Below are 15,909 nucleotides of genomic sequence, written 5' to 3'. Positions count from 1 at the left end.
ACGAACGAAACATATTTTGACAATTTATGTATGTTTCCTTAAATATATACATAAATAAAATGTTTCACGACACAACCTATCTCATGAAAACCTTAAATTTATATTAAAAATATATATTCCAAGATTCATGTTATTGTTATAATTTATGAAAAACAATAATAAAACAAATTGTCTGTCCCCCACACACTCATCTCTCTCCTCCCCCAGCACATGTCTGGCCCCCACACACTCATCTCTCTCCTCCCCCAGCACATGTCTGGCCCCCACACACTCATATCTCTCCCCCTCAAGCACATGTCTGTCCCCCCAGCACGTTTGCCCCCCACTCACTCATCTCTCTCCCCCCAGCACATGTCTGGCCCCCACACTCATGTACCTCGTCTTTTTGATTGTTGCCAGTTAAGTGCTTCACTCCCTTCCATGATCACCAGACACTGCTGCTTGCAGTCAGTACTCCTCATGGCCAGGCCTCATCGGCAGCAGCAGCCAATGCAAGGATGGCTGGGCTCATTCCACCCACCAAGCCCCCCAAAAAAACGCGATTGACAGCAAAAATCACCCAATAATAAGCAACCCATAAACTGAAAAAAAAAAAGTGAATCTCTAGAAAAAAAAAAGCCCAAACTCGCATCAGAGTTGACCGGGCTTGCGCGACACACCTGCACACTGCAGGCGACACACTAACGTGTCCCGACACACAGTTTGGAAAGCTCTGCTCTAATTAGACAGAGTCAGGAGACACATCATAAAATAATACATTCAAAATAATACATTGCAGAAAGGGTGGTGGATACATGCTATGCCCCTTCCAGGGGAAGGGCTGGAGGCAAAAACAGAAATGGAATTCAAGAAGGCAAAGGATCCGTAGCTGCAAAAATTGTGAAGGGAAATGATAATCATCTGGGATCTCAGGCATTGTACCAGAAAAAAAGTGGGAGGACTAAATAAGCCTCACAATCCTCATCCGCCATCTGATTATTCTGTGTTTCTATGTAGAAATGCTATTTAATAAGGATGGTATTTCCTGGCATTTATTGTACCAGCTGGAGTAGTAGAAAGATTATGTAGGGTTTCTATGGTAGAGCTGCCTGCATTTAATGTGATGATGATGTTCTATCAAACACCATACCATGAAAATATTTTAAGAAATACTATTATAGCTTTGATTTTTCTGGGCCAATAAGCCCCAGGGATAATGGTGCGGCAAACCTGAATGTACTGGTGAAGTCAGCATGAATCAGTTTTTTCTAAATCTTCTACAAAGTTAATAATCCTGCAGAATTTGGACTAGTGCTGAGGCCAACACGGCTCTGGAGTTTGTGATCATCTAAGACTGCCAGATGGCTTCAGACCATCAGGAAGACAGTGCACTGCTTTATTGTGTGTATTTTTTAGTCTTATGCCAAAGAAAAGCAACAATCTGCAGTCCTGCTACACCCAAAGAAAGTAGGACAACTAATGTCAGAATTCATTAAGACAGATGTTTAAAAAAAACAAGGATTTCCTTAGTTTCGATTATATTCAACCTTTCCACAATTCCAAATCATGCAGTAACACTACAGCAGCCCCACTTCATCTTGCTTTTCAAACATTTGACTTTAGAGTCTGAACTCTCATCAGCGACTTTAGAACTTATTACATTTTGATAACAATTTGCTTTGTTTAAGATCTGAATAATCTTCACTAGCACTTATAAGTTTTCAGTAATGGGAAATATATTTTGGGGGTTTAAGTGACAAAGTGCAAGACACTTAGGACAGAGGGTTGGCAGCATAAAGAGGACTTTATTTTCAGCTGGGAGTTGCACCTTTTGAGTGCTAGGTACTTCATAGAGAACATTTAGCCAGGGGTGCCATACTTTCTCCATGACTAGTATCAGACCATATTTAAATAATACTTTTGTGCACACAGTTATGAAACACTAAAGTCCTGCTGAAAAAGCGATCATATGAAATCATTCATAGTGCTTAATGTATTTCTCTATTAGCTTTCATAGATGGCGTTAATTTTACACATTTGTAAATGAAATCAAATCAGAATCATCAGATGAATAAAAATCTACTGTGAAATACTGGTGCTCATCATTGACAATTAAAATGGGTCTCTGTAACCGGTCAAAACAAAATAAGAATTCATTTTTTGTTGAACTACCAATAAAACTGCTGAAGAGCAGTCCTAAAGTTAGCTAGATAAACTTTAAGATAGCCAGATATATTTACTGGTGTACCTGATAACTTTCCTAGCCAGCCGGTAGCTGAATATGGACCTCGGGATGCTCATAAAACATTCAGTACTGAGAGCACTGGAGGCTAAAGAACCATTTATTACGCAGAACAGATACAGCAGATGCAACAGCAAGTAAAAGCAGTATCCTTTGCATTATTCCTCAGTCCTACTCTAGAGGGATAACATCCATGGATAAGAAAGTATTTCAGTCCCCCGTGGCTGTGGAATCTATGACCTCTTGTGCTGTGAATATCTGCAAGGGTGCCAATTAGGTGGAAACTGTGATGACAGATCTTTTAGGGGATCTGTTCAGTTCACTGGGAATTGGATTGAGACCAGCAACTCACAGGTAAGTAAGAACTTACAACAGACTTTCAAACCATTTAAAAGGGGCACTTGAATAGGACATGCCCTTTAAATAACTTCCAGGTTACCGTTGCCAAAATAAAAAATGCAGTACAGCACGTAGTTAGCGTATAAACATAGTATTCTTAACTCAGCTGAAATAAAAAACAAAATAAGTTGCATGAACTGAAACAAGAGATCAGTAAATAGTTACCTGTATGCTGTATAAAAGACGGGTTAAGCTGTGTAGTGCTTGAATGATCTGAAACACAGAGTAATTCTCATGCTTAGGAACATATAAAGGCTGATGTGATACAAAAGTGAAATATCGATAATACAACCTGAGATTGGTTTGTAATGAAAGCTTTCACTAGGCTTGTGTAGTACCTGAGAAACTTGAGTAATCTGCCTGCAACCTACTGTAAATGAGGTCCATATTCAGAAGCATTTAGCTGGCTAACTCAGAAGTTAAAATTATCAACACCACCTAACAGTGATATGTAAATGATCAACGAATCAAGTCTTGGAACAGTGCTGTTCTATCACTGTGAACTATGAATTTTTAAATATAATTTGTCAACTTGCTCTTATGGGTTTAATTGGTATTATAATGATGAATTTCTGAGCCTACACATAAATTGGTATAAATGGCTTTTTATCTCACTTCAATTAATCCATCTTACAAACTTTATGAGAAAAAAAAGTTTTTGAAGAGGGTTGAAAGTTTCATATACTTGTATAGGCGTCCCTACACCTGGATGCAAATTATAATCATTAACTTCCAACCTCCTCCTTATGTGAATTCTTTAAACATTTTTGTTTTGTCTTTTTGTGCAATCTAATGTCCCAAAAGCGTTATGTGACATCCAAGGGGCAACATTGCTAATCTATGGCCCCCTGCCTTTTTTTGGCTGCAACTCTTCATTCCGATATATTTATAGCGGAATGAAAAATCTAGGCCTTAGTTAGCTGGCTAACTCCAATTTTCAGAGTTAGCTGGACAACTTAGCCGGCTAAGTCTGGTCAGGCCAAAAACGTGCCCTAAACTTAGCCGGCTATAGTTAGCCAGCTAACTTTAAGACAGCTGGCTATATTCAATAGTGCAGCTGCAACTTTGCTATCCGGACTGTGACTGAAAATGGACCTCAATATATTTTGGCATATATTAAAAAAATACATTTCATGAGAAAGATAGTGATACTGTATAATACTTAAATATACTATTATGTACAGCAGATTGGATGATTTGTTTTATTTTACCTATAAAATTAAAAGATCTCCAACTTCAAGAGGCTGGAACTGAATACCTTCAAAATCTTCACCAAAACAATAAAGGTATTATTTGACCTTTCAACAAAACAGAATAATTCCAAAATAAAAAAGTATAATTTGTTTGGTATCCTTGATTCTGGGAAAAGTCGCGCATAAGGTATGCACGTAACCCTTTTAAAACCCCCTGCGCGTGCCGAGCCTATTTTGCATAGGCTTGGCGGCGCACGCAAGCCCCGGGACGCACGTAAGTCCCAGGGCTTGCCTGGGGGGGCGTGTCGGGAGTGACGCAGCATTTTCGGAGCGTGTCCAGGGGCGTGTTTCCAGCTCGGGGGCGTTTCGGGGGCATGGCCGAGTGCCCCGACACAGCGGCCTGTGTCGGGGCCTGCCGAGCCGGCGCGCATAAGTTGCTACTGCCCGGAGGTAGTAGTAACTTTTAAGATAAAGGTAGGGAGGAGGTTTAGATAGGGCCAGGGGGGTGGGTTAGGTAGGGGAAGGTGCGGGAGGGTGAATGGAAAGTTCCCTCCGAGGCCGCTCCGATTTCGGAGCGGCCTCGGAGGGAACGGGCAGCGTGCGCCGGGCTCGGCGCGTGCTGCGTGCACAAATGTGCACCCCCTTGCGCACGCCGACCCCAGATTTTATAAGATACGCGTGGCTACGCATGTATCTTATAAAATCCCGCGTACTTTTGTTCACGCCTGGTGCGCGAACAAAAGTACGCGCGCGCGTAGATTTGTAAAATCTACCCCATTGTGTGTAAAGAGGTTAGAGGCTCAATTTACTAATGGTCACTATTGTAACTCAAGCAGTAGTGGCTTGGGAACAGCCAGAGGAAAAAGGAAGCAGAATCTAGTTGTTTCTTAAGTGCAGTTTACTTAAAGTTAAACAGAAAGAAATGCACAACAAAACAAATTAGGCAGCTCACCTTGAAGTTCAAGTGTCTCACAAATACCCAAAGGACAGTACAAGCAAAATTATCAATGTAGGCAGCTCACATTGACTTCAGGCAAGTCCCAAACTTAAACATAGCAGGTCTTAACTTAATGTCACTCTCAAACCTTAAACATAGCAGATCTTCTCATATGGTGCTGGGTCTCTGTCTGTTCCCCGGGACCTGCTTAACCCTTCTAGGCCCTGAGGTCTTACACTCTGGTGAAAGGCTCCTCTCTTCACTCAGGATTCCTTGTGGGTCTCGACCTTAAAGAAGACCGGATGGGACAGCTGTGCCCAGTCCTTTAAGAAAGACTGAGTGTGTTTTCTGTACACTCCCTCACAGTCACATATGGTTTGTGTAGCTTCTACGTTACAGAAGTTCTTGATGGCTTACTTCTGTAGCAGGTAAAAAAAAACCCCAGACTGCTTATGGCTTTCTTTCACCAATTTTCTTATCAAAGATACCTACATCCATCCAGTATCTCAATACTGAGCAGAAAAGGAGGGAGATTGAAAGAAGCTTCTAGGAAATAGCACATTTCCCTAAGAAGATAGGAGTTATTGATTGCATCCATGTGCTTAACTGCATTATATCTCCTGGTTTTTCTAAGAGCTCAGGAAGTAAACTACTGGAGCCATAGGGGTCGATTTTAAAACATCTGCTTGGTTCCCGGTGCATGCACATGGACGCAGCTATTTTATAATGTGTGCGTGCATTAGCACACGCATGTTATAAAATACGGTTTCCGCACGCACATGCGCACCAGATTTTAATGTCTGTGCGTTCATGTGTGGGCGGGTGGCCTTCTCCGCGCATGGGGGGGGGGGGGGGGCTGTTTTGAAAAATATGCACGGTGACACGATCGTCTGATTCCCAGTTGCATCCCAATCCATTCCAATTAAGGAGCCCATGACTTTTACGCATACCAGGCTTTTAAAATTCGGGCGATAAGTGTTATTACAGTCTGATCATTCAGGTATGCTAAAACCATTGTTTGCTGATCACAGATGTAGTGGCCAAGTTTCCTAGGTCCTGCCATAAATCCCATTTTGTAAGGCACAGTCCCTTCTGTGACTGTATGTGATAAAGATTAGGGATGTGAATCGTTTTTTGACGATTTAAAATATCGTCCGATATATTTTAAATCGTCAAAAATCGTTAGGGCCACGATACAATACCAATTCCCCCGATTTATCGTCAAAAAATCGTAAATCGGGGGAAGGGGGAGGGCAGGAAAACCGGCACACTAAAACACCCTAAAACCCACCCCCGACCCTTTAAATTAAATCCCCCACCCTCCCGAACCCCCCCCCCCAAATGCCTTAAATTACCTGGGGGTCCAGCGGCGGTCCGGAACGGCCTCCTGCAATTGAATCGTGTTGTCTTCAGCCGGCGCCATTCTGCGCCGCCATTTTGCAAAATGGTGGCGCAAAATGGCGGCGGCCATAGACCAACACGATTCGACTGCAGGAGGTCGTTCCGGACCCCCGCTGGACTTTTGGCAAGTCTTGTGGGGGTCAGGAGGCCCCCCCAAGCTGGCCAAAAGTCCCTGGGAGTCCAGCGGGGGTCCGGGAGCGATCTCCTGCCGCGAATCGTTTTCCGTACGGAAAATGGCGCCGGCAGGAGATCGACTGCAGGAGGTCGTTCAGCGGGGGTTCCGGACCATACGCGTATGGCCGGCGCCATTTTCCGTACGGAAAATGGCACCGGCAGGAGATCGACTGCAGGAGGTCGTTCAGCGGCGGTCCAGCGGCGGTCCGATTTAGCTACGGACCGCCGCTGGACCCCCAGGTAATTTAAGGCATTTGGGGGGGGGGGGGGTTTCGGGAGGGTGGGGGAGTTAATTTAAAGGGTCGGGGTGGGTTTTAGGGGGTTTTAGTGTGCCGGTTTTCCTGCCCTCCCCCTTCCCCCAATTTAGCTACAGACCGCCGCTGGACCCCCAGGTGATTTAAGGCATTTGGGGGGGGGGGGTTCGGGAGGGTGGAGGATTTAATTTAAAGGGTCGGGGGTGGGTTTTAGGGGGTTTTAGTGTGCCAGTTCACGATTTTAACGATTTTCACGATACTCTAAACACCCAAACGGCGACGATACGATTCCCTCCCCCTCCCAGCCGAAATCGATTGTTAAGACGATCGAGGACACGATTCACATCTCTAATAAAGATCTAGGGGACAGAGTTCTACTGGGTAAGTGCCAGAATCAATGCATACTTCAGTAGTGTTTGAGATGTCTTCATAACTTCTAGCATTTAATTGGTGTGCCATTTTCTTTTCTGAGTTTGTAGGTGATAACTGTTATACCCTGTTGGCCTGGCTGCTAACTCTCTTCCATCTTCTTCTGACTTTGATCTTCTGAAAAGCTGGTTTTGCATTCTAGGCCATACTGGAGCTTTCATTCCCCTTGCTCCACTCAAACTAAGCAAGATCTTTGTTGTATGCTACTTAGCATGCAGCATACAACATCTATCTTCCATGTGTAGAGACCCTGTTGGGATCTCCTCTAGACATTTAGCCTAGTTTTTGGGTTTTTTTATTTCTCAAATTTTTCAAATATACAATCAATAATAACTTGATTAGGATGTATAGCCATCAAACATAACACCATATTAACCACATATTTTTCTAAAGAAAAATTCATCACATCTTGAGGGAACTTGGACAAGAAACATTTATAAAGGCATTGTATTCACTAAACAATACAATTGAAATACACGATCTCACTGGGTTTGTCTATTTCTATCTCTTAGAGCCTAGTTTTAAGATCCATCAGTGTAAGTTAGATGGGCATAGCACTTTGCTACAATACCTCCATTGGAGGCTGTTGCAGTGGTAGGCGCTTGTCTGCTCAAGAGCAGAGGAGCCTTAAGGCTGCTGCAGCATTTTTTTTTTTTTGGTTAAATGTTATAGAGGATCTGTTTTGTGGTTTCTCTTGCCTCACTCAGTATTGGCTCCAAAACCACTGTAGAAGGGGTTGGTAAGTAAGAAATCCTCCATATTTTGACTCACTACCAGTGGCTAGAGTGGATCTCAGTGCTTTAGAGATTTTAAGTACATTTGTAGCCAAAGTTTTTTATTTCCTTGTCCACATTTCCTACTTGTGAGAGGGTAGTGGATCAGACTATGGATGTTTCCCTGTTTATATTTTGTTTTGGATCTTTTGCTTGTTTTCCTGGGACTGTGCTTGATTTTGCTTTTTTCAGATGCTTTTCTATAAAGGAATTCCATTGCATCTATTCGCATTTACCTTCCTTTTGGCCTGATTTAAGTCTTATGTCATGTCAACCAGCACTGAAAAAAGTGTAATGCTGTTTCTTTGGAGGATGAGAAAGGTGCTCTTTGCCATCTCAAGTGCAAATATTGCACATAGGGGTTAGAACTAGGAATGCTGGGGATACTGCTAACTTTACCTGGATATAAACTGTTGCTGAATATATCTGGATAAAGTTAAATTAGGTCTGCCCTTCACCTTGACCAGACATGTTCAGATATCTTTAGGATAAAGGCAAGGAATATCAGTGGTGTCCAGCTACAGTCTTACTGCACGCCTGGAATGCCTCCATCCCTACCTCTTCTTATGCAGCAAATTGCGTCCGGTCTACAATTTGCCTGGACAAAATTTACCTCCTGAACATAGGGAAATTTAAAAAAAAACAAAGTTTGGTCTGGGTAACTGCCGAAGTTACCCAGACAAAACTTTGGATTATCAACCTCAGTATAGACATGGACAAAGTACCGTATTTTGTCTTTTTTTGTTTAGGTTTTGGTTGGTCTTTCATGACCGCAGTCCTTCAAGCTTTCTAAGGTATTGTCAGTTTACTGTTTAAGGCTAATAGAGGTTTTCTACACGTGTCCTGCTGTGATGGAGCTTGTCTGAGCATTTCAGAGAGTATTTAGGAGATACAGTGAGCCAGTATGGGCAAGTGTTCTTTTGGCTTCATGCCCACACTGCGCATTAAAGTCAAGCTATAGCTTGACTTTAATGTTGCTAATGTCAGAGTGGCTTTGCATGTCCAAAAAGAGGTAATGCATCTAAATATGCTGTAATGAAGTAAACAATGTAGCATGTGCTGGAGAGGAGGGGCAGGCATAAAAGGTCCTGTAAATTAGATTTACTTGGGGTTGCTGAGATTAATGCATTTTTAAAAATATAGGATACAATTACATTTATTTGCTCAAGATGGTGAATAAAATTGTCAGAAATTCTTCTAACATCCCTTAATGATTTTATTGTAATCTGCTGGGATACTCTGGGAATGATGGGTGATCAAATTGGAATCAATTAAATCACCAGAAGGTGTATTGCTAAACATAACATAATTTAGAGAAATTTAACATTTAAAATAAACCCAAAATGTCAGAAGTAATCAAATATGTTAACATTTTGCTTGTCATAGACAGCCCTCTTGTGGTAAGTATGTATAGTGACACAGCAAGAAATGAAACCACTACACTTCACCTGAACAACGAAGATAGACAATTTGTCATTTTTAGCATTGAGATCCAGAGAGAAATATTTCAGGAAGATTCCGTCATCAGTCTTGTTCTGTCTGGCAATGAAGTCACTCCCTACTCTTATTATCTCCTTGGGCTACAGATTTAGCCTTAATTTCAGAGACACTAATGACCTGCCAGGGTAATACTGCACCTACTATTTGTAGACCATTTTTAAGCTTTATAGCTCCAGTGATAATCACGTGGCAGAACAACTCTGAATAGTGAAGAACCTCTTAGATGACATCATAATATTAGTGTTGGAATTCATAGGAGGGAGCGCTCCCGATTCCATGGAGGAGTGCCCATGGACCACGACGCAACTGTAGAGAGGAGCCCCGTAGAAGCGTCGTGGCAGGCAAGACGTGTCCTAGCTTGGGAGGAATGGACTGGCCACCATGCCCTAACCTCCGCTGAACCTGCACACACCGGTAGAGACCCAGCAATGCAATGCTGGTCTCTGGGGTAGCCCTCCGGCCACTCGATAGCCCTTTCGGACCTGCCACTAGGGAGTGGCAGATGCGGCAGGATGGACAGAGGTCAAGGACAGGTGATGGTACTAGAACTTGGAACTCAGACGAGGACTTGAAACTTGGAAGGACGCAGACGAGGACTTGGAACTTGGAAGGGCTCAGACAAGGACTTGGAAAGTCCGGGCAGTGCTCGAAGACAATCCTGCTGGAAGAGGACTCCAGCCACCTGGAAAGCGGACACCGGATAGGATGGAATTAATCCTAAGATTGGTCAGCTGAAGATGAGATCTGGGGCAAGTGAACTATATAGGATCGGGACCTGACAATGGACATCCGAACAGACGTCAGGGAAGAAGCAGCCCCAAGACCCTCTGAGGCCGGGACGGGAAACAAAGTTCAGGATTAAAAACTTAGAACTCAGAACTTGAAACTCTAAAAGCAAGGGCCTCCAGAGGCGCAGGCTGCTATGAAGGAGAACATCAGGACTAGGAACATCGGGACTTGGAACATCAGGGACTACTTGAAGACATGGACATCAGAAACATCAAGAGATGGAGGGATGCCAGGACATCGGGAGACATGGACATCAGAACATCGGGAGACATGGACCTCAGGACAACTGGAGATGAAAGGACATCAGGAACGTGGACATCCAGACAACTGGAGACGAGAGAACGGGATCTGTCGAGAGACCAGAACACAGAACAAAGACGACAATGGATGTACAGGAATCATGGACGAAAGCAACGAGGAACAGAATGCCTTGAAGAAGTAGAGAGGACATCATCAGAGACTCCTGGACCAAGGAGCTGGAATGGAGGATCCAGGAGCAGTCCAACTCAGGAACTCACTCCTTGCAAAGACAAAGCTAGAATGAAGACAGGCCCTCTTTATAGGGATGAAGAGGAACACCTTGATGACATCACTAGGAGGAGCTCTGAATAACTGGCTCTTTAAATACAGAAGAGAGGGCGACCTCCCGCCTAAGGAGAAGGGCAGGACCTGGGAGAGCGCACATGCTACACAGGGGAAGCAGGCCTGAAGCGGAGGCAGCTCCTGCTGTTGAAGTAAGAAGATGATGGCGGCTTCCAGGCTGCATGAAGAGGAGCTCCGGGCGGCCTCCTGGCCACAGAAGAGAACATGGATGGCGGCGGCCTCCAGGCCGCGTGGTGAGGAACTTCGAGGTGGCCTCCTAGCCGCGGAAGGTACGGCGGCTTCATCGGCTTCTGAGCTGCGAAGAGGAGCGGCTTTGGCGGCGGCTTCTAAGCCATGAAGAAGGCCTTGTCAGTGGCATCCTGCTGCGAGAAGCAGCGATGAGGGCGGATGTTCTGGGCCGTGGCATCAGCGCCACCTGCTGCGAAGAAGAGAGGACGTTGGTGGTGGCTTCCTGTCCGTGAGAGAGAGTGCGGCAGCGGCGGCTCCAGGCCGCAAAGGGAACGGCGGCCTCTCGGCCGCATGGAAGCAAGGCAGCAAGGCCCACCGTGTAGGATCGGCATGTGGGCGGTCTCCTGACCGCGAAGATGGTGTTAAGGAGCTGGCTGGCTGGCGGAGGTAAGAGGCTGCTCGCGGCTAGGCCCGCGGGCAGCATCGCAACAATTATACCTGGACAAATGTACAAAGGAAACCTTCCTTGGAAGAAAACTAAGTAAAACTGAAAACATCTCTCTGTCTTAAGACTGTAATATAATGGAACTTGAGCAAGAAGATGTACTTGTACCCTTGATGATCTTCTGCATCTCCAGCTGTAGAACAGAATAGTCGCTTGGCACTGGCACCTCTGTAATATTGATCTTGTATTTTCTCCTATGAATTTCATTGGGTTTATGAGTTTTAGACCTAGAATATTCCTGTAAATCAAGATTTTATAATACATTTCCTGGCTTTGAGTCCATAATACCCATATCATTCATCAACTGAAATATTTTTCCATCCGTGTACTGTATCACACTGTACCATTATGGACATCAACATTCATAATTAATCTGCATAGCAATACCAAATTATTATAATCAATGTCATCAATGTGGCCAACCATTGAACTACAGAACATCAAGATCTTTGGTAGCCCTCCCTGGCAGACATGGCTGAAGGCACAAGATAATGACCTACCTTTCTGTGATTAATGGGTTAGCATTCCTGCTGATGTATACCTCCATGGTGATATTGTATTGCTATAAACACCTTCATCAATATGCCCACTCTTATGACAATGAAAGATTAAAGCATTAGATAGCCCTTGTTGGAGGAAATGAAGTTCCTGTACTTTGCCTGGGCCTTTTAGCTGCATCAGGGCAGCAGGTACAACACTGGCATTTCATAGTTCATAGGTTACTATTTTTGTTGGCATGCCTGATAATGCTGACCAGTTTTACAAGGTGATATTCAATTGCAAAGAAAGCTGGCATGAATAATTAGCATGTATTTTTATGAATATTCATATCAATATTCATATTAGTATGAAGTCTTGTAAGACTCAAGAGTTAACTAGCCTTTACTAAACTGAGTGGAAGCAAAAGGGTTACCTAAAACCTGATATTCTATGAAAAAAAAGTTGCAATGAGTGTCAACATATAGAAATACTATATTACTAGGAACACCATCATTACATTAAGAAATACCATACAAGTCTGAATATCCACATTGATAAGCACACTATATACAGTACATTGCGCTTGATGATGGTACTGTGCCTGAAAATGACGACATTTCAGAATTTCACAGTCATTAAATTGCAATAATGTATTCCAACACATCTGCTGCCCTCATAAGATACACAAATTTTGATGATTCCTTCTGTACATGACTACAAGCTTCAGCAAACTAGATTGAGGGCTTTTTCTTTTGCTGGCCCCTCCTTTTGGAACAGCTTTACAACTAAAGTTTAGGTGCAAGGTGACAAAGATCTTCAAGAAGTGTGTAAAAGCTTTAGTTTTTAGGGGTGCTTTTAATTAATATGGTTTTATATTATTATGTGTTACAATTTTTATGTTTGTTGTATTTGTGTTTATATGCAGTAGACAAAATTTTTTAGAAGAAGCGAACTAGAAGGCATTTAAATAAATACATATATAATAGAGAGATCCATATTCAAATTATTTGTCTAGCTAAGGTCGGGACTTACCTGGGCAAACCATGGGGATCTGAATTTCCTGCTGTACCAACCTCCACTGATTTATCTGGGCAAGTTTTTAGGTGGATAAAACCTGATAAATCAAAGATCTTCCTGAGTGGGTCTAACTTATTTGGATAATACTGACATTCAGCATATCTGGGCAAGTTTTGTCATGCTTGAAGTGATAAAAGCTATCTGAACAACTTAAACTTTATCTGAGTTTATTCAGTGGAACACATAACCGGCTGTGTTCCACTGAATATCTGAGTAAAGTTAACTAGGCAACTATATAAATATAACCTACCTGCTCACTAGCTGTCTGAATATGGACCTCAGAGTTTATGAATGTGCCAATATGTTTTTATCATCGACTGAATCATTTTATCTGAAGTTTGGAACAAAGATAAGGACAGTTTCAGATGCTACATGTATCTACTTTTAGTATAAGGTAAGCTTTTTCTTAGCAAAACTGAGTGAATGACTATCACAATTCAACACAGACATGACATTACAGCCATATTTATGGTGGTGCTAGCACCGTACCATAATATACTGCTGCATATGCTATGACTGTGTGTTTCTGGGTAACTGCATTTGTATTCTTTTCAAAGATTTTGCAGAACTTTGTGGTCTATAATACGTCAGTACAAATAAGTTCATCATGTCACTGATATTCAGAACAGATTGTCTTCTACTTAAATGAATTCTTATTATGAGAATATTCTGTTTATAGGAGCATCAGCTCCCAACACATTTTTTCCTATTGAACTATTTCTAGTTATAAGAACATTTTTTTTTATAATAATTTCATCCTGTCACAGGGATGTTAAATCTGCTGTACTGCCTTTTGTAAGATAGGTAATTATCTGGCGTTATTTGCAATATATTATTTGTAGTTGTTCAACTATAATTAATATATACTGCAGGTTAGAAAACTAATTTAGTGTGATTATCTCAAATGGCCTGTCACAATTCCCTTCTGTTTCTGTTACATATCTGTATTGATGCACTTCATTTTCTTGAAGGTAGCAGTTGACTCAATTTGCAGCATCATTAACGATGGAAAGCATGTGGCCTATTCTATTGTGATGCACATTTTCACATACAACAGTTACCTTGTCTCCCAAATAAGATTCTTGCACTTCATTTAAAATGTGATCAAGGCTAGGATCAAAATCACAGATTTCTTCTCCATTTTCTTTTTCTTCTGTGATCAGTGCTGAAAAGTGTACAGATAAGGAATTAATAGACAAATGCACTACCAGAATGCATACAGTAAACCTTGTGTACATTAGAACAACAGTTCTCAACCGGTGTGTCACGGCACACTAGTGTGTCTCGAAGCACCGGCAGGTGTGTCACGCACCCGCTGCTCTTCCCCCCCCCCCCCTTTCACTTCAGCGAGACGAACAATGCTGCTGGTTCCTGCCTGGGCTATCTACACATTCAAGCCCAGAGGGGAACGGCAGCAGTGTTTGTGGAAGCCAGCAACAGGAACGTGACCTTTTCTTTTTCCCGCCCCTGTGGCCCAGAAGAGGAAGTGATGTTTACCGGGCACGCGGGAAGAAGAAAAGGCCATGTATGCTGCTGCTGCAGAAATCGCATTTGATGGTGGCTAGCCATTTTGCCAGGGCCTGCAGGAGTACGGCGCCGCTGCCCTCCCCCTGGCTCTGACCTCTCCTTCTCTCGCCAGCGCAACACCAGCAAGAAAATATAAAATGAATAATAATAATCAAACTGCAAAAAAAAAAAAGGCTTGGGTGGTGAGAAAAGCATAGAATTACATTCTCAGCTAATTGCTCTGAGGCGCAATCCATTGCAGCACAAACAAACAGCTGAGTGCTGCCTTTTTAGCGTTCTGGGGCTGGGGAGGTCACTCCTGCTGGTTTCCAGCCTGTCAGGACACTGCTTTTAATAGCAGCATACCGGCTACCTTGTGCTGTAGCTGCTGTGTGCTGTGGGTGGGGGTGAGGGCGACAGAGAGTGAGCCAGCATGTGTGTAAGTGTATGAAAGAATGTGTGTGTAAGTAAGAGAAATGTGTGAGAGAAAGAGACTGGTCAGGCAGGTGACTGTGTGTGTGTGTGAAAGAGAGAAACTGGTCAGGCAGGTGACTGTGTGTGTGTGTGTGTGAGAAAGAGAGAAACTGGTCAGGCAGGTGACTGTGTGTGTGTGTGTGAAAGAGAGAAACTGGTCAGGCAGGTGACTCTGTGTGTGTGTGTGTGTGTGTGTGAAAGAGAGAAACTGGTCAGGCAGGTGACTGTGTGTGTGTGTGTGTGTGTGAAAGAGAGAAACTGGTCAGGCAGGTGACTGTGTGTGTGTGTGTGTGTGTGAAAAAGAGAAACTGGTCAGGCAGGTGACTGTGTGTGTGTGAGAAAGAGAGAAACTGGTCAGGCAGGTGACTGTGTGTGTGTGTGAAAGAGAGAAACTGGTCAGGCAGGTGACTGTGTGTGTGTGAAAGAGAGAAACTGGTCAGGCAGGTGACTGACCAGTGTGTGTGTGAAAGAGAGAAACTGGTCAGGTGTGAGAGTGAGAGAGTATGAGTTGAGTGAGTGAGTGAGTGTGTGTGTGTGTGTATGTGTGTGTATGTGTGAAAGAGAGAAACTGGTCAGGCAGGTGACTCTGTGTGTGTGTGTGTGTGAAAAAGAGAAACTGGTCAGGCAGGTGACTGTGTGTGTGTGAGAAAGAGAGAAACTGGTCAGGCAGGTGACTGTGTGTGTGTGAAAGAGAGAAACTGGTCAGGCAGGTGACTGACCAGTGTGTGTGTGAAAGAGAGAAACTGGTCAGGTGTGAGAGTGAGAGAGTATGAGTTGAGTGAGTGAGTGAGTGTGTATGTGTGTGTATGTGTGAAAGAGAGAAACTGGTCAGGCAGGTGACTCTGTGTGTGTGTGTGTGTGAAAAAGAGAAACTGGTCAGGCAGGTGACTGTGTGTGTGTGAGAAAGAGAGAAACTGGTCAGGCAGGTGACTGTGTGTGTGTGTGAAAGAGAGAAACTGGTCAGGCAGGTGACTGTGTGTGTGTGAAAGAGAGAAACTGGTCAGGCAGGTGACTGACCAGTGTGTG

At 43.4% G+C, this 15,909-nt stretch overlaps 1 protein-coding gene across 6 annotated transcripts in view; it reads right to left on the bottom strand.

The window, feature by feature from the left end:
- Nucleotides 1-15,909, bottom strand: part of ARHGEF28 (Rho guanine nucleotide exchange factor 28) — a 585,749-nt gene that overhangs the window by 24,454 nt on the left and 545,386 nt on the right. For all 6 annotated transcript variants that reach the window (XM_029574889.1, XM_029574896.1, XM_029574905.1 and 3 more), the window contains 2 exons: nucleotides 13,965-14,068; nucleotides 2,786-2,833 (listed from right to left, as the gene is read on the bottom strand). In XM_029574889.1, coding sequence (XP_029430749.1) covers nucleotides 2,786-2,833; nucleotides 13,965-14,068 — 152 coding nt within the window. The remainder of the gene's footprint in view (nucleotides 1-2,785; nucleotides 2,834-13,964; nucleotides 14,069-15,909) is intronic.

This window comes from Rhinatrema bivittatum, chromosome 1, assembly GCF_901001135.1.
Source record: "Rhinatrema bivittatum chromosome 1, aRhiBiv1.1, whole genome shotgun sequence".
Lineage (NCBI taxonomy): Eukaryota > Metazoa > Chordata > Amphibia > Gymnophiona > Rhinatrematidae > Rhinatrema > Rhinatrema bivittatum.
The sequence above is the reverse complement of the archived record's forward strand: the minus strand, read 5'-3'. Positions and strand labels throughout refer to the sequence as shown.